This window comes from Patiria miniata, unplaced genomic scaffold, assembly GCF_015706575.1.
Source record: "Patiria miniata isolate m_02_andy unplaced genomic scaffold, ASM1570657v1 HiC_scaffold_29, whole genome shotgun sequence".
In the NCBI taxonomy this organism is placed as follows: Eukaryota; Metazoa; Echinodermata; class Asteroidea; order Valvatida; family Asterinidae; genus Patiria; species Patiria miniata.
In genome coordinates this window covers 14135189-14157896 of record NW_024037068.1, presented here as the reverse complement: position 1 = coordinate 14157896, position 22708 = coordinate 14135189, and the positions used below count along the sequence as shown (strand labels likewise).

The following is a 22708-nucleotide window of genomic DNA, read 5'->3' as shown; positions in this document are numbered from 1 at the left end:
TGTCAGTTCCCTGTGTACGGGCACCTTTGTCATGGGCCGCTCTCTGTATATCAGCCGCATGGCCACAGCTGACGAGGGTGTGTACACCTGCGAGGCTACAGAGCAGGCCGGACGGAACCCAGAGACCATCCGGGCAGATTCCCTGATACAGATCCTAGGTGAGGCAACTGTCACAAGCCAATCACAAGTCAGTCACAAGTCAATCCCATGTCATATCACAAGTCAATCATTAGCTAGTCACAAGTCAGTCACAAGTCAATCACAACTCAATGACAAGACAATCTTATGTCAAATCACATCAGTCAAAAGTCAATCACAATTCCATCACAACTCAATCACAACTCAATGACAATTAAAACAATCTTGTATGATCAAATCACGTCAGTCAAAACTCAATAGCAACTAAATCACATTCAATCACAAGAAGTCACAAGTCAGTCACAAGTCAATCACAAGTCATCACATTAAGTTATCACAAATCACTCAGAAATCACCTAAGAGTCAGTTGCAAAGCAGTCATAAATGAAATCACAAGTCAATCACAAGTCAGTCACAACTTATCACAAATCACTCAGAAATCACCCAAGAGTCAGTTGCAAAGCAGTCATAAATCAAATCACAAGTCAATCACAAGTCAGTCACAAGTCAATCATTAGTCACTCACCGGTCAATTACATGTCAATCACTAATCAATCACAAGTCAGTCACAAGTTAATCATTAGTCACTCACAGGTCAATTACATGTCAATCACTAGTCAATCACAAGTCAGTCACAAGTTAATCACAAGTCATCACAACTTATCACAAATCACTCAGAAGTCCAAGAAGTCCCAGAAAGAGTCAGTTGCAAAGCAGTCATAAATCAAATCACAAGTCAATCACAAGTCAGTCACAAGTCAATCATTAGTCACTCACAGGTCAATTACATGTCAATCACTAATCAATCACAAGTCAGTCACAAGTTAATCATTAGTCACTCACAGGTCAATTACATGTCAATCACTAGTCAATCACAAGTCAGTCACAAGTTAATCACAAGTCATCACAACTTATCACAAATCACTCAGAAGTCCCAGAAGTCCCAGAAAGAGTCAGTTGCAAAGCGGTCATAAATCAAATCACAAGTCAATCACAAGTCAGTCACAAGTCAATCATTAGTCAATCACAGGTCAATCACATGTCAATCACTAGTCAATCACAAGTCAGTCACAAGTCAATCACAAGTCAATCCTGAGTCAAAATTGTTTGAAATATTTTGAAAAGTCTGATCGACAATTGTTCAGTATTTACCTGTTACAGGTTGTTACTTTCTTTAAATATAAGAAAAATAACAATTGGAATTTAAAAAACAAAATACTGGATGTCTTTTACTGAGGTTTCTTTGGGTATTTTGTACATTTAATATGAATCAACTGTTAAATCACTGTACCTGTGACGCAATACTCACCCCACAAAATGCTATTTTTATCCCCGTACGTACATGGTACTTCCTGTGAGTCACATGACACCATGCGCCCACGGAACCCGCATATTTTTGGCACAAGTTCAGACCATCTCCAACTCCTGCAATTTGTCGTGGGATTTGATTTATCATCGGATCGAAGTTGAAAAGGTCGGAGGATGTACATTTTTTGCAAGTGGATGACTGTATAATCGGAAGACGACAGCTGCCCGGCTATGATTCTTTTTTTTTCTTCTCCATGGGGTCTGCGCGAGGCATGCCGAGGGCGCTGTTGTCTACCGGTGAGAGTTAACTGAGCGTGCTCACATTTCCCTGATGATTAAACAAACCAGCGCATGTGCGTCAAAGTTAAAGGGAAGATACAACATTTGCAAACATCAAAAAAAAAGAAAGAAAAGATCAAGTTGTCACAAAATACATGGATTGTTAGGGAATGACAGTCTAAAGCATCCTGTAAAATTGTGGCTCCTTGTGTGCCGACATTTTCAAGAAAAAATGTATTTTTCCAACGCCAGGCGGCCGACCAGCGTTGGAAAACAACTGGCTTTTTTTCAAAAACTGCCCTTAATTTTCCTATTTAGTCGTTCCGCATTCCTTTGCAATTGATTACACACCTGTGAAGGGGTACAAGCCTGCTAGACTGATTCTCTGACCTTAACAATTCCCTATTAAAATTCTAAAATTGCTCCGTTTCATCTTACATGTAAGTGGGGTTCAGGGAACCAGACTACGAGAACGTGATTTGTTTTCTTGGTTTTTCCAGCATCCACAAGCCCAAAACGTGAAACAAGTCGGGTTAACAATGTTTGCTATAACATACTAATCCTCCAAATCCATTTATTTCTAAAAATTACCGCAAAAGCAAATGTTGTACATTCCCTTTAAGCCTTGCAAATTACTTGCATATGTAGGGAGCTAGCATATTGGAAGTGTATTCGCCCTCTGGGAAAACAGAAACACGGACCAACTGGGACCAAGTTCGTGAGGCTGCTGCGCATGCACAGAATGCAATTTACCAGCAGCACTGTCATACCCCCAGGAGTGTAGGGGTGTGCATCGGTACCCGGTACCTGAGTACCCGACAGTTGATGTCATAGGAACCGGTTCCAGATTATGGGATCGGGTACCCATAACCAACTCTATGCTAATTACTTAGGCCAAAAAAAAATATATTACATGGCATTCGAAAATAGGGTAGGTAGGTAGGGAATTTGTTGGGTTTTTTTTACCATTTTTTGTGTGTGTACGATCATATGGAGGCGTCTGCATGAAGTCAAGGCTAAAATGTATAAAGTGATGGTTTTGGGTGTTTTTTTTTTTTTCATTTTCCAATAAAAAAAATTTGGGTAGGGGCTGTCAGAATAGGGTAGGTAGGGAAACCGGAAGCAGAACTATTATTTTTTTTGGCCTTAGTAACTTCTCAGACAATGAAAAAGAAAGGTTTTGAATGCCGTTAATATATGTGGGGAATTTTCAGAATGAGCACCAGGCTACCATACATGGAAAACCTACGCAAATTTTCACTTTAGTTGACATGCATTTTGATGCAAGACAGATGACGTTGACAAAAGTGGCAGTTTTACACGGTGAAGCTTTAAAGCCTGTCAGACAACTTCAGGGATTTGAATTTTGGGGTTGGGTTTTTTTTTTACGGGTACCTGTGTTTTACAACAATACGGTCAATACAAGTCCATCACAAGTCCATCACAAGTCCATCACAAGTCCATCACAAGTCCATCACAAGTCCATCACAAGTCCATCACAAGTCCATCACAAGTCCATCACATATCCATCACATGTCCATCACAAGTCCATCACATGTCCATCACAAGTCCATCACAAGTCCATCACAAGTCCATCACAAGTCCATCACAAGTCCATCACAAGTCCATCACAAGTCCAGCACAAGTCCATACAAGTCCATCACAAGTCCATCACAAGTCCATCTCAAGTCCATCACAAGTCCAGTCACAAGTCCATCACAATTCATCACACAAGTCCATCACAAGTCCATCACAAGTCCTCACAAGTCCATCACAAGTCCTTCAGTCTCAAGTCAAGTCACTAGCTATCTAAATGAACTGTGACAAAAGCATTGTTGTTCATCCTGTTACTTGACTGGACTTCATATGAAAGGACTTAAAGATATAGTCCATCATTTGTAATTTGTGCATTTTGTTCGTTTTAAGCAACAAAAGTGCTCAAAATCTAAAGAAGGGTACTAAACAACTAGCCTGATGAAGTTTCAGCTCAGCTTTAGCTGTATATTCCGAGAAAAACAGCATTCTAGGATCTCAATTTCAAATCAAAAGTTGCTGAATCATGTTTTGAATTGAGCCTGAATTCAGCGTCCGAGACACGTTCTCACTGAGCCGATTGCAGTTACGCGAAGTCGCGCACTGATCCGACGAATTATAGCAACCGCGTGTGCGTGTGCGTCGTGCCAATGCCTGCGCACGCTTCGCTGAATAACAAAACGAACTACTAATTTAAATTTTCCTACGGTGCGCCTTAAGAAGCACTGTTGGAAAGGCCTTCTTTCGTTGATTACTTCAAAGTGACAGCTTGCCAGAAAGAATTATTTCACAGGGAGTTTAGTCCCCTTGCTATCTTTCAACCAAGTATGTTTTTCAACAATAATTACGCCACTTACTTTTTGGATAGCTGCAAATGATGGACTAAAGCTTTAATGTGAAAGGACTTGTGATGGACTCAACTAGACACTGTTCAATCCTAGCCAAAATCATTGATTCTAATATTTACAGTTGACACATCATTAGGCCCCAATGTCATGCCTCTGATAACCAGGATGTGGCATATGTGTCTGTTTATTGTCCTTTTTAAGCTTGTTTTTTTTGTTCGACATAGTTTTCAGAGTATTTTTAACCTTACCAGTTGCACCTTGTCAGACATTTTGTGGAATCTGCACATTCAATAATTTTCATTGATTAATACAATTTACAATCAGTTATAGTTTTGTTCACGAATATTGGAACATTTACCGCTCTGACTTTTTAGGATGATGTCTCCATACTTTCTAACAGTTATACTTATTGTCGGAAAAATAAATACTTCATTTTAATCCAATAAAATTGAATGTACTAATATAGCTTTGTCTCTTGTGTGACAGTCCCTGTGGAGTTTGATCCCGTCTTGCCTCGAACGGTACGCGGTGACTTCCACAGGGGGCTGACGGTACGTTGCCAGGCGACCGGAACGCCCACACCCAAGATAGAATGGTATCGCCATGGCGTCCGCGTCCTCAACAACACACACAGAGTAGTGAGTTGATCAAGGAATGGTATATACCGGTACTCCTGGGATTGGTTCGGGATGAGTTGGGTTGGCATGGCTGATTGGCTTGGTTTGGGCTGGGCTGGACTGGGATAGGCTGGGCTTGGCTGCAGGACGGGCTAATCATTGGTTGGGCTGGGTAGGGTTTGGTTGGCCTGGTAGGGTTGGGCTGGGTGGGTTTGGATGGATTGGGCTGGCTGGGATTGAGTTTAGTTGGGTTGGTTTGGGTTGAGTTGGGTTGGCATGGCTTGGCTTGGGCTGGGCTGGGCGGGGATAGGCTGGGCTTGGCTGCAGGACGGGCTAATCATTGGTTGGGCTGGGTAGGGTTTGATTGGCCTGGTAGGGTTGGGCTGGGTGGGTTTGGTTGGATTGGGCTGGGTGGGATTGAGTTTAGTTGGGTTGGTTTGGGTTGAGTTGGGTTGGTATGGCTAATTGGCTTGGCTTGGGCTGGGCTGGGCTGGGATAGGCTGGGCTTGGCTGCAGGACGGGCTAATCATTGGTTGGGCTGGGTAGGGTTTGGTTGGCCTGGTAGGGTTGGGCTGGGTGGGTTTGGTTGGATTGGGCTGGGTGGGATTGAGTTTAGTTGGGTTGGTTTGGGTTGAGTTGGGTTGGGTGGGGTGGGGTGGGGTTGGGTTGGGTTAGTTTGGCTTGGGTTGGATTGGGTTGGGTTAATTGGGTCAGGTTGGGTTGGGTTAGCTTAATGGGATGGTTTGGGTTGGTATGGAATGTGGGTTGAGTTGGGATGGGATGGGTAGAATTAGGTTGGGTTTGGTCGGGATGGGTTGGGTTGGGTTGGGTTGGAATGGGTTGGGTTGGGTTGGGTTGGGTTGGAATGTACTGTAGGTTGAATTGGGTTGGGATGGGATGGGTAGAATTAGGTTGGGTTTGGTCAGGATGGGATGGGTTGGGTTGGGTGGAATTGAGTTCAGTTGGGTTGGTTTGGGTTGAGTTGGATTGGGTTGGGTTAATTGGGTCAGGTTGGGTTGGGTTAGGTTAATGGGATGGTTTGGGTTGGTATGGGATAGGTAGAATTAGGTTGGGTTTGGTCGGGATGGGTTGGGTTGGGTTGGAATGTACTGTAGGTTGAATTCGGTTGGGATGGGATGGGTAGAATTTGGTTGGGTTTGGTCGAGATGGGTTGGGTTGGGTTGGGTTGGGTTGGAATGTACTGTAGGTTGAATTGGGTTGGGATGGGATGGGTAGAATTTGGTTGGGTTTATAATTAGGTCAGGTCGGGGTGGGTTGAGTTGGGTGGGGTTAGGTTAGTTTGGATTGGGTTGGGTTAATGGGTTGGGATGGAACGTGGGTTGAGTTGGGTTGGGATGGGTAGAATTGGGTTGGGTTTGGTTGGGATGGGATAGGAATTGGGTTAATTGGTTGGGTTGGGTGGGACGGAATGTAGGTTGAATTTGGTTGGGATGGGATATCAGGTAGGGATGGGTTGGGTTGCGTTAATTGGGACGGGATGGGTTGGGTTAATGGGTTGGGTTGAATTGGCTTGGCTTGGCTTGGGTTGGTTTGGGTTGATTGGGTGGACTTTTACTCTGCCATTGAGCTATTTGAAGTTGTTAAGCTTTGGGTAACTTTGCCTTGTGTTTAAAATGTGGTCGTTCCATCATGACAATCCCTGTCGAGGATTGGGGGAGGCAGCATGTAGGATCAGTTATTGTTTCGGATGAGTGATCCAGCAGGGTCTTTAACAAGCTTGACACATTTCATCGTTATGTCAGGTGACTGGTGGTCTGATGAAGTTCCTTGCCCTTCACGTGGCCGACTCTGATCGATACACTTGCATCGCGTCCAACAAAGCCGGCGAGAAAGTGCAGAATGTGCACATCAGTATCAACAGTAAGCATTATACCCACAACCTCCTGCTTCTATTAATGACCATATGTGACCTGTTCTGTCAAAAGCAGACGCTTCTGGCCGGAGGTTGAAATTAAGATAGGGCCAAAAAAACGCTGTGGGGGTGATTTTTATCGATTTTCAAATTTTTGCATATTTGTAATCCTGAACATGTCTATAATATATCATAAAAGTTTGAAACCCTAATTTGAACTCTACATATACTATTTTGGATGATTTTGATAAAGGTATATCTGTTAAAGAAATAACTGTTTTGTGACGTTTGTGGCCTTTTTCTCCGTTTCCTACTTTTCGACACAATGAACTTCAAATTAGCAAAACTCTGCCCAGGAATGACCAGTTTCAAAAATTAAACCACCTATTAAAAGGAAAAAGAACATATGTTAACAATATGTAAAAATATCATTTTTGACTTTGTGCCCAGAAAAGTCTGATTTTGACAGAATAGGTCACATATGGGCAATTCCACGGTTACTCACGTTACGAAAATGTAACGTGAGTAACCGATTTTGTGCGTCTTGTTTATCATACATTTATAACACATTTTTCTGGATGTCATCTTTGGTGCTTAGGTAGGTCTAGGTCTACTCTATCTACCATGGGGATAACAGTTATTAAACCTTTTCAGTAAGGTAATTACAGCCCAAGGAAACTCAAAAGTACATCAAAAATGTAACGTGAGTAACCGTGGAATTGCCCATATGCTTAGAATAGACCCCCAGTCAGCTGGTGAGTTTTAATCTGATGAATGCGGCGGGCATCGCCATTAAACAGTCACTGTTTTGTATGATGGAATATAGGGTGAGTCAAAAAAACCGAACCCAAATGTCAGGACCATTGTTTTAGTGAAGTTCTGCATGTAGCACTTTCAATATCTAGGATATGAAAGCCCAATTCATAACTTTTCTTTTAGTACAAGAATCATTCAAATCACTTGTACTTTTCAAGTTATGGAATCTTAAGCACAACCATCGTTTAAGATCCTGTCCGCAGGTCACAAAAGCGTGCCAGAAAGAATAATTTCACAGGGAGTTTAGTTCCTTTACTATCTTTCAGCCAAGTTTGTTTTTCAACAATAATTACGCCAGTTATTTTTTGGATGGCTGCAAATGATGGACTATAGCTTTAAACAATTGTCCCGACATTTTGGTTGTTTTTTTTTACTCGCCCTGTATTGCATCGGGAGATGTGGATCCCGTATTGGGTGCAATTGTGACCTTTCAAATAGGGCTGTCCATTTTTGAAACTGCACTTGACCAAATATTCTAGTATTCAAAACTTGCCGATCAAGTTTTACACAAGCCAGCTAAACACTGCCTCCCTCGCTGGTCACAAGTTGCATACAAAGCAGGCTGGTTAAAAATCGCATGCGCTGATGGATATTATGGAACGCTGGAGTGTTTTGCAATTGCAATAAGTACTATATAACTGTCTTGGCAATTTTTATATCCAACTAAAGTGAAACCAATAAATACATGGGGGCCGTATCATATGTCCGACGCCTCATAGGTCCGACGCCTCATAAGTCCGAAACTTCGGACTTATGAGGCGTCGGACTTGTGAGGCATAAAATTTATTTATTCCGCCTCATAGGGCCGACGCCTCATAAGTCCGACGCCTCAAAAGTCAGACAACAGAAAATCGAGGCGTTTAATTTGTTGGACTTACGATGCTTCAGAGCTATGAGGCGTCGAAGCTATGAGGCGTCGGACTTATGAGGCTTCGGACCTATGAGGCGTCGGACTTATGGGCCTTTATTTGGATAGGGGACGCGCTTTTGTCGGGCTTATGAGGCGTCGGACTTATGAGGCGTCGGACTTATGAGCGGACTCCAATACATGTACGTGTCGACAAGAAAGTTATCGTCGACACAAAATTATCATACGATTAAAATGACTCCGTAATCAAGTGCACACGTGCATATAGTTTTCTCCTTTCGAATATTCAAACCAGCAAACAGCTATTGCAACAATCGATTGATGGTAGAGTATTCCGGACAGCCCTGCTTTTGAGGTCATTGGTTCGAGTCACACCTTAGGGAGCTTAAGAATTTTTCTTACAAGCCCTCGGAGTGCACTGACTTTTTAGTGCTTATGAAATTTCATCATTGAAATTTATATGTTCGTACAGGGTGCAGTCCTTCATTTTTAAGCAGCGCGATCGCGCAGGCGCTCCTACTGCGCTCCTCGACTGTCTCGAAGGAGCGCCAAAAATAGCGCTCCTCAAAAATCCAAAAGAGGGCTCGTCAAACACGGGAAGTTTAAAAATAAGAAGTGATAAAAACGCAAAGGATTATAAGTCTTAAGATACACGTATTTTTCGTTGGTATAATGCCCAAACATGCCGCTGGACATCGCTAAAAATGAACGAACACCGAGCTCGTACGTACTGTATGAGATCGTGTGTGTACAGCGGTTGTATACTGTGCGTGCACAATCTGTATGTCGCATAGAGATGCTTGAAAACACGTGGGCCCGTACGGGCTAGTGCAGCAATGACTGGTTCCCGCTGCGCCGCGCACTAAATCCCAATGAAGGCATGATGAAAATGCGGTAACCAGTCAACGTAATAGTCGCGCGCGGTGCAATGCACTGCCTGCCGTACAGTGTTTTGCGTGCAGGCTGGACGGAATAGACGTTGTAAAAATGCCAAGAAAACAACGATTGAGAAGGACGATCTTTGCAAGCTTATTCACAAAACTTGATCTCTCTTGTCTGTGTATGTATTTCCCGTGTTCATGAATTTATTTTGAGGAAGTTTTACTGGTATGTGAAGTGAAACGATGTAGCGTGTTTCACCGAAATCCTATACCGTGAAACGAGTCTCATTGCCGGCCCACCACACACAGTGCATCACAAACGCTCGTACTAGTGCGAAGTTCAGACGTTGTTAGCCAGTTTCTCGTCGTGACTAGCATTGTGTATATGGCATACTTGACCTGCATTTTCCATTATTTTTAAGATCATCGACGGCAGATATTTTCGATAAAACTTAAGGCAAGTTTGTGTCATTTTGAGGCTCTTTTTGTATAGCTTTTGTAGAGCAATTGAAATAGTTCAGGCTGAAAATTTCATATAATTTTAACGAATCTGAAAGCAAATTTTCAGTTGCTTTATATGCCGTTTATTAACTCTCCATTTTCCAAGTATAATCAAGTGATGAACCAACTGACAACTGTATTAAAAAATTAAAGCCTAAGCAGTAGTCAAACCTTTTATTAATCTCCACTTAGTTAGTTTTTTAAAATAAATTTTACCTTGTCTTACAGTTACAAAAACGAAAAAAGTAACGCAACTTGAGCATAAGTTATTATGCAAAAACTAATAATAATGCAGCCCCTTGAATAAATCCATATATTCAAAATAAAACAAAAACAATGGTAACCCGTCGTTTTACCGCTGTTTATCCGTAGATTTTAAGGAGAGCGATTTGCTCTCCTCAAATATTTGAGGAGAGCGATTTATAGCTCTCCTGGATTTTCTTTAAATGAAGGACTGAGGGTGGATTAAAAAAAATGGAACAGAAGTAGGGCACATGCGAATCAAAGGGGGATATCCTCTGTTAGGGTAGAATCTCCTCTTTAAAATGACACCCTGATCATGTCATTACATTCACGGTTGACTGAGCAGTGACCAATTTTATGAAAGGGTCTATTTAGAGAATTGCACAACTTTTCAGTTGTGATTTTTGTTGTGTCAATTGTCACAGAGTGAAAGGCTATAGTTGGCAATCAAGGCAGGTTGGGGAAAAAAAGAGATTTCACCTTATGGCGCAATTCTCTAAATAGAAAATTGGTCACTGCTCAGTCAACCGTGAATGTAAGGACATGACCAGGGTGTCATTTTAAAGAGGAGATTCAACCCTAATAAAGGATATCTCCCTTTGATTCACATGAGCCCTACTTTTGTTCCAAATAGCAATAATATCTCGGTTTCGGTTTTTTTTATCCACCCTGTATATTCAATATTTAGTCCAAACTAAACATTGAACATATATAGATTGTTTTAACGGACCAAAGCAAAGTAACCCTTGTCTTTTTCTGTTTTTTTTTTATCTGCAGCTATTCTGACTACCCCAGCTGCCCTCAGCCTCACCATCACACCATTCAGTTACAATGCCCAGATCCAGTGGGGCGTCATCGCCAACGGCGGCTACGCGGTGACGGGCTTCCAGTTGGAGTACAGACAGATCAAGCCCACCGTCTCCGAGTGGACCGTCTTCGAAGACATCGGGATTAGTGAGGTAACATAGTAGAATCAATATTGGGTTTTCCCTTTAGGGAGCGTCTCATAAGTTGGGAACATTCGCGGTCCAATGGAACGTTCCGTTGGAACGCCAGGCGTTCCATTGGCGTTCCATTGGGAACGTGCCGTGTTCCCAATGGAACGCGGGTGCATTCTGCGCAATGAATGGAGCGCATCGATCTGCGGTCCAGCTGGAACGGGGAGGGAACACCGTGTTCCCATCGGAACACTGCACGGCGGGGTATTCGCGGTCGGGTATACGTACGTTAATTTTTTCGTAATATTGCAGGCCTCTGAGTCGGAGTTAATCCATGACAGATTTTTCTGACAAAGTGTGTATCGTCAATGGTAAGTGCCGCTTATATCGTTCTATTTTTAGTTGGTAAATTTATTAAATAGTAAAGATATATAAAAAGAATCGTTCTTGCACCAGCATACTTGAACGTGAATACGCAATCACCGTAGTGATTGCATGTAATGTGAGGTCCGGGCTACCGAAATTTCACCACAGAAACGACATTAACATCTCCATCAACGTTCACTCGTAACTTGTGTCCCGACTTATGAGACGCTCCCTTACCGACATAAGTTAATATTGGCAGTGTATGCTCAGTGATGTCCGAGGGCATGTGAGCAAATATGCAAAAGTTTACTCAGGTGGGACTCGAACCCACGACCTCCTGCTTACTCTACAGTTTGCCCTAAACAAAGTGTCCGTCTGACTGTTTTTAAAATAACTACAAAACCATGAGGTCTATTTTTAAAATGTTTGGTTGTGTAGATACTCCTAAGCCTCGGCCTCAACCCCTTATGAGTTTCATTTAATGTCAGTTACGCATCACTGCACAATTGTCAATTGATATCACAACAACATTTTTGGACACTGTGACCAAATTCAATGCCTTAATCAATTTCAGTGCTGTGTTTTATCTGAAAAAAAGCTGATGTGGTTTGAGATTGGAATCATTTGCCCTTGGGCATTAAACTGAGGTCTTGCCATGATGACCGATAGCCAGGCAAATGATTCCAATCCCAACCGCAGCCCTTTTCACAACATGCAGGATTCTACACAGCTTGCTCAGCACAGTATTGAAATTGAATAAGGCAAGGAACTTGGTCAGAGGTTAATTGATAATGAACTAAACTGAAAAGAAATGTGTTCTTTGATGATATATTAGCAGAACAATGAAATTGGGAATTCATGGGGGCTGAATCTCCCTCCAAAGCCCTTTTCTTGGTTATAAGTTCCGTGCACAAGTACCCCATCAACGGCCAGAAAAAAAGAGAGTTGGGGGTGACCTAGACTGGTTCCCGATCCATCCACTGCATATTTCGAATGTATACCAGCATCCAAAGTTATTGGAGGCGGGGATTAGTCTCATAGACGCAGTGGCTAGATGTGCATATGTGACCTGTTCTGTCAAAACCAGACTTTTCTGGGTAAAAGGTCAAAAATGAGATTTTTACATATTCTTAAAATATGTTCTTTTTCCTTTAAATAGGTGGTTTAATTTTTGAAACCGGTCATTCCTGGGCTGAGTTATGCTATTTTGAAGTTCATTGTGTCGAAAAGTAGAAAAGAGAAAATGGCCACGAATGTCACAAAACAGTCATTTCTTTAACTAATATACCTTAACAAATCATAAAAAAAAACTACATTTAGAGTTCAAATTAGGGTTTCAAACTTTTATAGTATATTTAAGATTTGTTCAGGAGTACAATTATGCAAAAATTTGAAAATTGATAAAAAAATCACCCCCATAACATTTTTTTGGCCCTATCTCAATTTCAACCTCTGCCCGGAAGCGTCTGCTTTTGACAGAACAGGTCACATATAATTGTACACGCATGCTGTGTGTCGATCCCGTCCATGGCGCTCTCAAAAGAGGTAAAAACATGCCCTCTTTTGTTCGGGCAAGGAGCCCATTAGCAAAAAACTAGATTTTTTGGGGTGGGGAATAAAGAAGCAAGAGCAACGAACAATTTTGCATTATGATAATCTGTTAATTCCCTCTCCTGACAGCGGTCCTTGGGCATCAAGAATCTAGACCCCGATGCATCGTACCAGGTCAAGGCCTGGGCCAACAACCAGCTGGGCAAAGGCGAGGTGGTGACCATGGAGTTCCAGACTGTGGCAGAGGGTAAGATATTCCAACGTTTCATTTCTTTGTGAAGAATTAACGATGAAATCTGGCACGTCGTTGAATATTTTGCAAGTTTCTAGGCTTTTCGATAATTCCTTACAAGGCAACCCCCACTTGCCTCTCTCCACCCAGGAGCAGACCTGCCAACCAGTACGGTTTTGCCGTATTTAATACGGGAATTTATTGAAAATACGGCCGTACGTTTTTTCTCCATAAAATACGGGTTTTGACCATTTTGACACGCCAAAAAAAATCCTAGTTCGGCTGCGAGTGAAGAGTGCGCAAGAAGAAAAAAACGGCTGCGAACGTATACTACGTTGAGACACGAGGCTCGACATCGCGATCAAGTAAGCTAGGGTGTCTGTGATTGGTGCATGGGATGTAAACAAACGCATGGACCGGGCGTATTAACCAATCGGATCGTTGCATACAAAAGCGCTAGGCATATACTGCGCATACCATGTGCAACAAGCTAGCTGAGGATAATTGAGCGTGGAATTCGAAAGCAGCACTGGTGTGAAATAAATATGGCTTCGACCTCCAAAAAAGATATAAAAAGGAAGCAACTGTACAAAAAAGAGTACACCGAGAAATGGGATTTCATCCAGCCGTCCCAGAGAGGAGAGAATTACGCACGGTGTACGTTGTGTATTTCGTCTCTTCGTTTAGTAGGCCTAATATTATTATTATTAATCAGAATGGTTTTGTGAGTTTTTACTGAAGTTTACTCGCCATACAGTTTTAGGTGGATTAGGGCATTTTTAAAATAAGTTGTAACGTTAAGGGGCATATAACGTCGGGGGAAATAATTTTGAAAAATCGCCGCCCCCCAAAAAGAATTCCTCAAAAAATGCCTCCCGAGTAACCACAGTCCGTAGTCCGTACATTTCCACATGCCCTGATCGTTGATGAGTACGGCCGCCCCACCACGCTGGCGCCCTTATTTATCAGGATGTAGCATGCTCGCAGCAACGTGTTTTACGTTTGTGCACTGGTTCCTGTCAACAAATATATCTTGGGCCTAACGGGCCGGGTACCAGCTGCACCGACCATGCGACCGTATCGGAGTATGCATCGACAGCTTAATGCTCGCGTACTTTTCGATGACAGGTATTGAAGCGACGACTTTTTTTTAAGCAAACATAGTTTGGAACAAGATAAATAATGACAGTTTGCTTAGTCTGCAGACTTTCTCCTTCATTATTTATGTACTTTTAATGTGATAAACTCGTGCAGTGAAACTGAATGACGACGTTTTGTTTGAACACAAATACTGTGTCCGAAAACTGGGCGCACTATTACGGGCGCGCTGTAAAGGGCGTTGATTTTTTTTTTAATTTATAAATTCCCTCTCACCGCCCGACCCGGGGAACCAAATCCGTAATCCAACTAACTGAGAAAGGTCTTAACTAAGTTTACTTCGATATATCATAGAGTCAGTTGTGAATAGAATTGAATTGAATTTTGAATGGAATTGAATTCCTTGAATTGAATTTGAAAATTATTTTTTTATGTTACCTAGGCTATTACCTATTACCTTATGACTTAGTTTCAGCGGGCCTTTTTTTTTAAAGTCCCTGAATACAGCAAAGCTCTGCTCAATTTTTTTAAATTAGGTATTTCTAAAATCCTCACACCACGTGGAATTGCAGCAACATTAAACCTTTGTAAGCTCGTTTGTGCATTAAAACAAAAAAATACAGGTTTTCAAGGAAAAATACAGGTTTTTGAGTTTCAGAATACAGTTTTGTTATCTCACAGGTTGGCAGGTCTGCAGGAGTAAAAATGGGTACCGGCATTAGCTGGGGAGTAACCTGCGACGGACTAGCATCCCATCCAGGGGGAGTGGAAACATTCTCAGTCGGTTCATGCTAGTGAAACCGGAGATAAACGCCGGTGTCACATGAAAATCTGACTCCTATGAAAATCAGACCCCTATTTCCCTATGATTGGTTAATCCCTCGCACGTGACAGGTCACTCTCCCCAAACGATCCTAAAAATAGCATGGTATCGTACTCACGCGTGCGCAGTACTACCAATGAGTCCACATTTCATGGAGTCGGATATTCACGCTACACCGGCTGATGTTTGAGCCACATTGGCTCGCGACAGACTTTACTTTTTTACTTACCCTATATTTAAAGGGAATATACAACATTTGCAAAAATCAAAAAATAAAACTACCAAGTTTTTGCGAAATACCTTACTAGGATGTTGGTAAATGACAGTCTCAAGCATCTTGTAAAATTATGGCACCTGGTGTGAAGTCATTTTCAAGAAAATGGTATTTTTGTAAACATTTCCAACGGTGGTCGGCCGGTGAGCGTTGGAAAAACCTAACTATTTTTCAACTACTGCTCCAAATTTACCTTTTTTTCCAGTCCAAATTTTGTTTGCTATTGGTTACACGTTCATGAACGGGTGCAGGCCAGCTAGACTGGTTCCCTTGCCTTACAATTTTCCATCATCTGTAAATTGATCCATTTTTATCTTTTATGGAGTCAGGGAACCAGACTACTTGAACATTTTTGTTTCTCTTGGTTTTTCCAACCTTTTCGAACACAGAACTTCAAAAATGTCAGTGTAACAATATTTGATCTATTATACTAACCTCCCAAATAGTTCATTTCTGAAAATTACAGCAAAAGCCAATGATGTTTATATAACTGACATACAGACCCTTGTCATTTGATTGGTGGAACTCACATCACGTGGCATTCGTTATTGCTCCCATTCATGCCGCGGCTGAAAAAGTACTATTCGCCCATGGGGAATGGGAAATACTATTCAACAGTTAGGATCATGACGCGGTATTTGTGTGCAAATGCATGCTGGTGTGTGCGTTCAACGTTGCAGGTAGCGCGTATTGTTCCAAAGAGCCAGCGCTACAGCGTTGGGTTCAAACATTTCGTGAAGGGGTGGTTTGGAAGAGAGAAATACATTTTCCTCCAGTTTTGTATTGAAAAAAAGTTCAAATATATCAAATGACAAGGATCTATTTGTCAGTTATATAAAACAAATATTGAGTGGCTTTAAATTGTGAATGTGCTCGGTAAAATCTGGACTTTTCCAGTTCACTCGGCTTCGCCTCGTGAACTGGAAAAGTCCAGATTTTACCTTGCGATAATATTCCTCCCATTCCACGCTGAGCCACTCAATATTTGTATAATATTCCCTTTAAATAATAGGAAACCCATTTTATTCTTTCCTTGGCCTATTGTAAGTCCACATCTTTCAGAACCATGGTTTTTTTTCTCACCCTCTGACAGAGGGTGGCGGTATTCTGCAGCTGTCCCTATCCCAGCTCCTCATCATTGTCATCATCATCATTGCTGCCGTCGGCATGCTGATTGCCATCATCTGTGTCATTGTCTGCAGGCGTCACGGGTCCAACCTCGCCGTCATGAGAGCCAGGCGTAAGTACCAGACGCCTGACCAAAACAAAAATGACATGTGACCTGCCCTAGCATCAAGGAATAACCCCCAGCTTTGACTTTTCATGTTATGGGCAATTCCAATGTTACTCACGTTACATTTTTGATGTACTTTTGAGATTCCTAGGGCTGTAATTACCTCACTGAAAAGGTTTAAAAGCTGTTGTCCCCATGGTAGATAGAGTAGACCTAGACCTACCTAAGCACCAAAGATGACATGCAGAAAAATGTGTTATGTATGATAAACAAGACGCACAAACTCAGTTACTCACATAACGAAAATGTAATGCGAGTAACCCATTCTGTGCGTCTTGTTTATCATACATAACACATAAAAGTATCGAGTTGTGTATTTGTGAAATACATAACACATTATGTGTTATGTATTTATCATACATAACACATAAAAGTATCGAGTTGTGTATTTGTGAAAATGAACGATGCCAAATGTTTTTTTCTTAAAAATCAACCGTTATTCCATGACTTTTATACTGTTTCTTTGAACTTTGTATATCAAAGATTACAAATATCAGTAAGTTTGAATAGCTGAAAGAAATGACCCCCATTTGCTTGTTGCATTTTTCTCCACTATGGCCTATACCCAGTTCCTTCTCATTTTGCCAGAAGGCCTCACAAATATGGTCTGAATATAAAATTGAGAGAATGACGGTTTCTTTGGTGGTACCTTCAGAGAGGGCCCAGGCGGATGACAACCAAGCCCTGGTCACCAACCAGCAGGACCAGTCCTCCCATGTCAACCCCGCCTACGAGGGGGGAGGCAAGGCCCAGAAGGACATGGAGCTCAAGGAGGTCAAGCCTCAGGAGGAAGGGGGCGGGGGCGGGGACGCCAAGGCTCAGGCCGACGCCCCCTCGGGGCAGAACGGCGAAGCTAAGAAGGAGACCACTACGACGTAAGGACAAGATCCTGCAAGTATGAAACCCTCAAGGATCTGAACAGCACCGGATTGCTCATAATGCTTTTCATGCATTTTGTTGAGTTGTATTACACAACTCAAGATAAGGCCCAAAAAAAAAAATAAGTCGGTCTCTGGTCAGCGCAGGCGTCGATTTTAATCATGCGCGTCGATCTTTTTTTTTTTCCAAAATGTTCCGCGGTAGCTCCAACAGCACCCTCTATTTCCCCACCTCCTCAATTTTTTTTACCAAAGAGCACCAAGGAATGGGAAATTGCACCAAGGCAAATGATCGAAAGCACCAAGACAAATTATGGAGGACACCAATGTACATGAGGACACCAAAAAAGCAAAATACTACCCCACCTTGTCTGTACAATCCAAGCTTGAAGAAAAAGAAAAAAAAAGCCAAAAAAAAAAAAAAAAAGCCGCGTGGCCGCATCAATTCAGGAACTTTGGTCTGACCAGAGACCAAATATTTTTTTTTTTGGCCTAAAAGAAGAATGTTCAAACCCAACCTGTTAAGTTTCAGCTCAGTGGATATCACACTTTTTTGAGAAAAAATCGTGCACAACTTTGGATCACGAAACACGGTTTCCTCTATACCATTTATTTCCAAAAGTCAGCGAATTGACTGATCGTTGGAAATCACCTACATTTTTTGACCTGATTTGTGACTTGACTTAGGACTTGACCAATGATTAACTTGGTTTTAAACTCTGTCGGCAACCCTTCTTGCCAAGATTCCTAATCATAAAAAAAACTCAATTTGGCAACCATTCTTGCCAAGATTCCTAATCATAAAAAAAAATGTTCGCTTTTGAAATATAAACTGAAGCATGTGAAATATGCAGTATACAACTGTAGATCTTTATTTGTCATGAAGCAGTTGTTAAAAGTTTAAATGGGGTAAAACGTATTGCCCAAAATGTACAGCATAGCATGTTGCAATAATGAGATCTTTCTATACCGGTATGTATTCAAGATATGTAGGAAATGTCTAAGACATTCAAAGGTATTTTCACATGGAAATTATTTTAAAATGCTTGTAAGGATGAAATATGATATATAAAAACACTACAAAATATTAAAGTGTGCAATGCTGTAATAAAAAAAATATTAACTAAAATCTTGCCATTCACTTGACATAATATATTAGGATATAATTTGATCTCATCTGCATTTTTCTCGGCATAATAATTTAAAATATATCTGACCAAGAAGTATTTAACCCTTTAGCACTTGTATTCAATTGTATTACATTGTATTACAGTGTAGTGTGTTACATTGCATTACAGTGTATTACATTGTATTACATTGTATTACATTGTATTACATTGTATTACATTGTATCACATTGTGTCACGTTGTGTTACATTGTATTTAGTCCTCCATGAATTTATAAAACAATAGAGTGCTGGGGCAGTTTGGGGTGGTATCAGAAATAACAGGCCAGGGCAGTTTGGGGCGGTACAAGCGCTAACTGGTTAATTGTAGAAACTTGTTTTTGCCAAATAAGACTAAAAAGCCAATATGGGAAGCAGTCGGTGATTTTAATGCCGTGAATTGCCACGATTTGTGAAATTTATGTAAATAATTTCGGCAAGGATTTTAAGACAAAAAAAATGTCCTCTCTGAAATAACCACCCATATGTGGACTAATATGTAACCGTTGCATGTAACATCTGTAAATATCTGTATGATATCCAAGCTGCATGTATTGTTGGGGAAAGTGGTTTTAATGCGAGCTGAAAAAATGAATGAAACATGAATGTATGTATATGCACCTTCTCATAGTGTTACTGGCGATTCATCTAGTAAAAACAATGAGATGTTAAGTGCTTTTAACCATTAGCTATGAGCTTTGCGTGATTATTTTTAATTATTCAAAAGAAATAAACTGATGGTTGAAACCGAGATGGTTGATGACTGAGAAAAGCCCTTGTTTTTGTACGGCAATTTTTTTTGGGTCAATTTTCGTAAAGAAATAAAATTCTCTTAACCTTGCTGTGAAGGTGCCTAATAAGAGACGAAGAACACATTCCAATTCCATTTCTGGACAGATTTGCTTAGGAAAAGAAATTTCGTCAAAAATTATGGGTAAATTCATTCAAATGTTTATTCCCCCCCCCCAAAAAAAATTGATGATTCTAATTCAATTTCAAGAAAGTTTAATTGGCTTCAACTCGGCTTGTATCCTTCACGAAAGACACTACACTATTTTGGTTAAATCATTTTTATTGTTTGATGATTTCTCTTGATAACCGACAGACTTGTGTTATATATCACAACCAATCCTCGGATTACATTGCAATTCAATACAACAGGCATTTATTCAGTTGTCGTCCGGGAAACGTGTGTGTTTGACTTCAGTTAGGCAGATTTTTCTGCGTGTTGACAAAAATTCAACATTATTATATTATGTTTTTTACAACACCTGAATAAATCCCCGTCATCTGATTGGTGGATCGTTGATCACGTCAATGAATTATTTGTAGCAACGCGCTTGTGGCGCGCAGCGCACAGTGCAATGGAAGTTCTATTGCACGGTGAATAGAACTTCCATTGCATGGTGTCACTTCTGCTGGTGGTGGCGCTGTTTTAAATCGAGCTAAATTGGATATGATTGTTCTCAACCTGTTGAACAGTTTGCATTGATATAAATATGATGAACTTGTCAAACTTTTAAACAGTCTTTAACCTGAATACATTGGCTAATAAAAGTCAACCGCAATCAGATGACAATAATTTATTCATGTGTTATATAAAACAAATAATGAATGTTTCACGTTCGTGCAATGGAAAGAATAAATTCATTCGGTGACAGATGAAATGTTCCATTCCCCTCCGCTTCGCCTCGTGGAATGGAACATTACATCTGTCTTCTCATGAAATTGTTCTTACCATTGCACTCACCTGGTGACCACTTTCAAAACAAAAAAAACCTACACACAAAAAATTATAATCAAAATGTAAAATTTCTTTTCCGCTGGAAATTTTTGATATTACAAAACTACAATTACATAATTATAATGTGTGCATTTTAAATAAAAGGTTGTCTTACATCTGCCATGACATTTAATTCATGATCGCATTAAAAACAAAAATGCACATTGCATTGATGGAGCCAGTTATTAGTTTAAAGGGAATATACATCATTTGCTTTTGCTGTAATTTTCAGAAATGGATGGAATTGGGGGGTTGGAAATATATAGCAAATATAGTTACACTGACTTTTTTGAACTTTTGGGTTCAAAAATGCTATAAAAACCAAGAAAAACAATCATTTTCCTGTAGTCTGGTTCCCTGACTCCATTTAAGAAGAAACAGAGCAGTTCACATACATTGGGGAATTGTAAGGTCAGGGAACCAGTCTAGCTGGCTTGTACCCGTTCATAGGTGTGTAATCGATTGCAAACAAGTGCGATGGTCAATTGGGGCCAGTATTTGAAAAAAAGCCAGTTTTTTCCAATGCTGGTCGGCCGATCAGCGTTGGAACTTGATACAAAAACAACCACTTTTCTTGAAAATGTCAGTATACCAGGTGCCATGATTTTACAGGATGCTTTACACTGTCATTCACAGTGACATTTCATAACAGTCCAGCAAGGTATTTCAAAATGATTTGGTAGTTTTTTTTATGTTTGCAAATGTTGTATTTTCCCTTTAAACTGCAGAATATCCATCTAGGTTCTTCCACTTTACACCTATATAAAGGGTGAGTTGTCTAGATATTTCTCCATTTCAGGATTAAAAACAAACTCCCTTTTGAAATCTGGAACTGAAATCACAAAAGTCTCTTATCTGTAAGGCTCCATGTACAGTACGTCACCAAAAAAGTGTCCGTCTGGCTAGTTTTGAAATAACTACAAAACCATGAAGACAATTTTGAAAATGTGTAATTGTGCAGCTACTCTTTATCCTTGGCCTTAACCCCTATGAGTTTCATTTAATTTCAGTCACGCCTCACATGCACAATGGTCAATTGATAACAACATGTTTGGACCCAGCCTTGATCGATTTCAGTGCCGTGTTATGTCACACGACTTTTGAGGGGTAAACGAATACCCTGTATACATACTATAGATTTTTTTTCAAATAATACTGAAATTCTGCAATCCTGTATGTGTGACCTGTTCTGTCAAAATCAGACTTTACTGGGCATAAGGTCGAAAATGATATTTTTACATATTGTTAACATATGTTCTTTTTCCTTTTAATAGGTGGTTTAATTTTTGATACCGGTCATTCCTGGGCAGAGTTATGCTATTTTGAAGTTCATTGTGTTGAAAAGTAGAAAATGGCCACGAACGTCACAAAACAGTTATTTCTTTAACTGATATACCTTATCAAAATCATCAAAAATAGTACATGTAAAGTTCAAATTAGGGTTTCAAACTTTTATAATGTATTTTAGACATGTTCAGGATTACAAATATGCAAACATTTGAAAATCGATAAAAATCACCCCCACAGCGTTTTTTGGCCCTATCTCAATTTCAACCTCTGCCCAGAAGCATCTGCTTTTGACAGAACAGGTCACATGTGTTCTTCAACTGACTTGTATAGGGCTACATGTAACCACACCTTGGTGCAATACAAAATCTCTCCATAATACACAGTTCTGAGAGCTCTACAAAGTGCTCAAGATGACAGACAACTGTAATGTCATAACAGTGCCTGCAACTACAGCTTATGAGACGTGTGTATACAGAATATCTCTCTTCAGGCAAAACTGGAATTCTGAAAGATTGCTCTGACAAATTTAGCTTTCTTCTAATCAAATTTACCTGAAATTTAATACTGTTAAAATAGATACTGTTGGAATAAACAAGTTAATTTACGTTAATAAAAACAGGCTATCACTGCTACTATTGTCAAAAAAAAAAAAAAGTAATATTTTAGAGTCAATTGACTTGATCTCAATTTTTACACTACATATTTTATGAATATAACTAATTCATATTTCATTAAATAATTTCCACTTTTTATGTGAAGTGTATTATTAGCTGGTTAAACCAAAAATCAGATTACAACCATAGTACACTTGGACCAAATATATATTTACATTTATCAATTTTTTAAAGAAAAATTGCATTGATCACATCTGTGTATAAAAAATTCACTTAAAAATGGCATGTCTTTCCAATTAGAACAAGACGGGGAACAAGTTGGGTGAAAATAATTACAACAGTACATGTACATCTTCAGATCAAGATGTAACCACACCTGCACACCAACTGAAATTAACTGTTTTTTTTGGTAAGCAAACGTTAAAGTTGCTCTACCCATGCTCTTCGATATATTAAATTTTCACTTTCTACGTTTTGGACCTTTTCGACACTCTGA

The 22708-nt window shown here is 40.3% G+C and overlaps 1 protein-coding gene across 2 annotated transcripts in view; it reads left to right on the top strand.

The window, feature by feature from the left end:
- LOC119735516 (neural cell adhesion molecule 2-like) overlaps window positions 1-17556 on the top strand; it is a 57924-nt gene extending 40368 nt beyond the window's left edge. Inside the window, exons 11-17 of one of the 2 annotated variants that reach the window (XM_038209241.1) lie at window positions 7-158; window positions 4593-4744; window positions 6487-6604; window positions 10683-10864; window positions 12890-13007; window positions 16281-16427; window positions 17137-17556. In XM_038209241.1, coding sequence (XP_038065169.1) covers window positions 7-158; window positions 4593-4744; window positions 6487-6604; window positions 10683-10864; window positions 12890-13007; window positions 16281-16427; window positions 17137-17360 — 1093 coding nt within the window. In that variant the 3' untranslated portion in view covers window positions 17361-17556. Of the gene's footprint in view, window positions 1-6; window positions 159-4592; window positions 4745-6486; window positions 6605-10682; window positions 10865-12889; window positions 13008-14771; window positions 14862-16280; window positions 16428-17136 lie in introns of those variants that run through there. The other variant, XM_038209242.1, reaches the window with a different exon arrangement.
- The last annotated feature ends 5152 nt before the right edge of the window (window positions 17557-22708 follow it).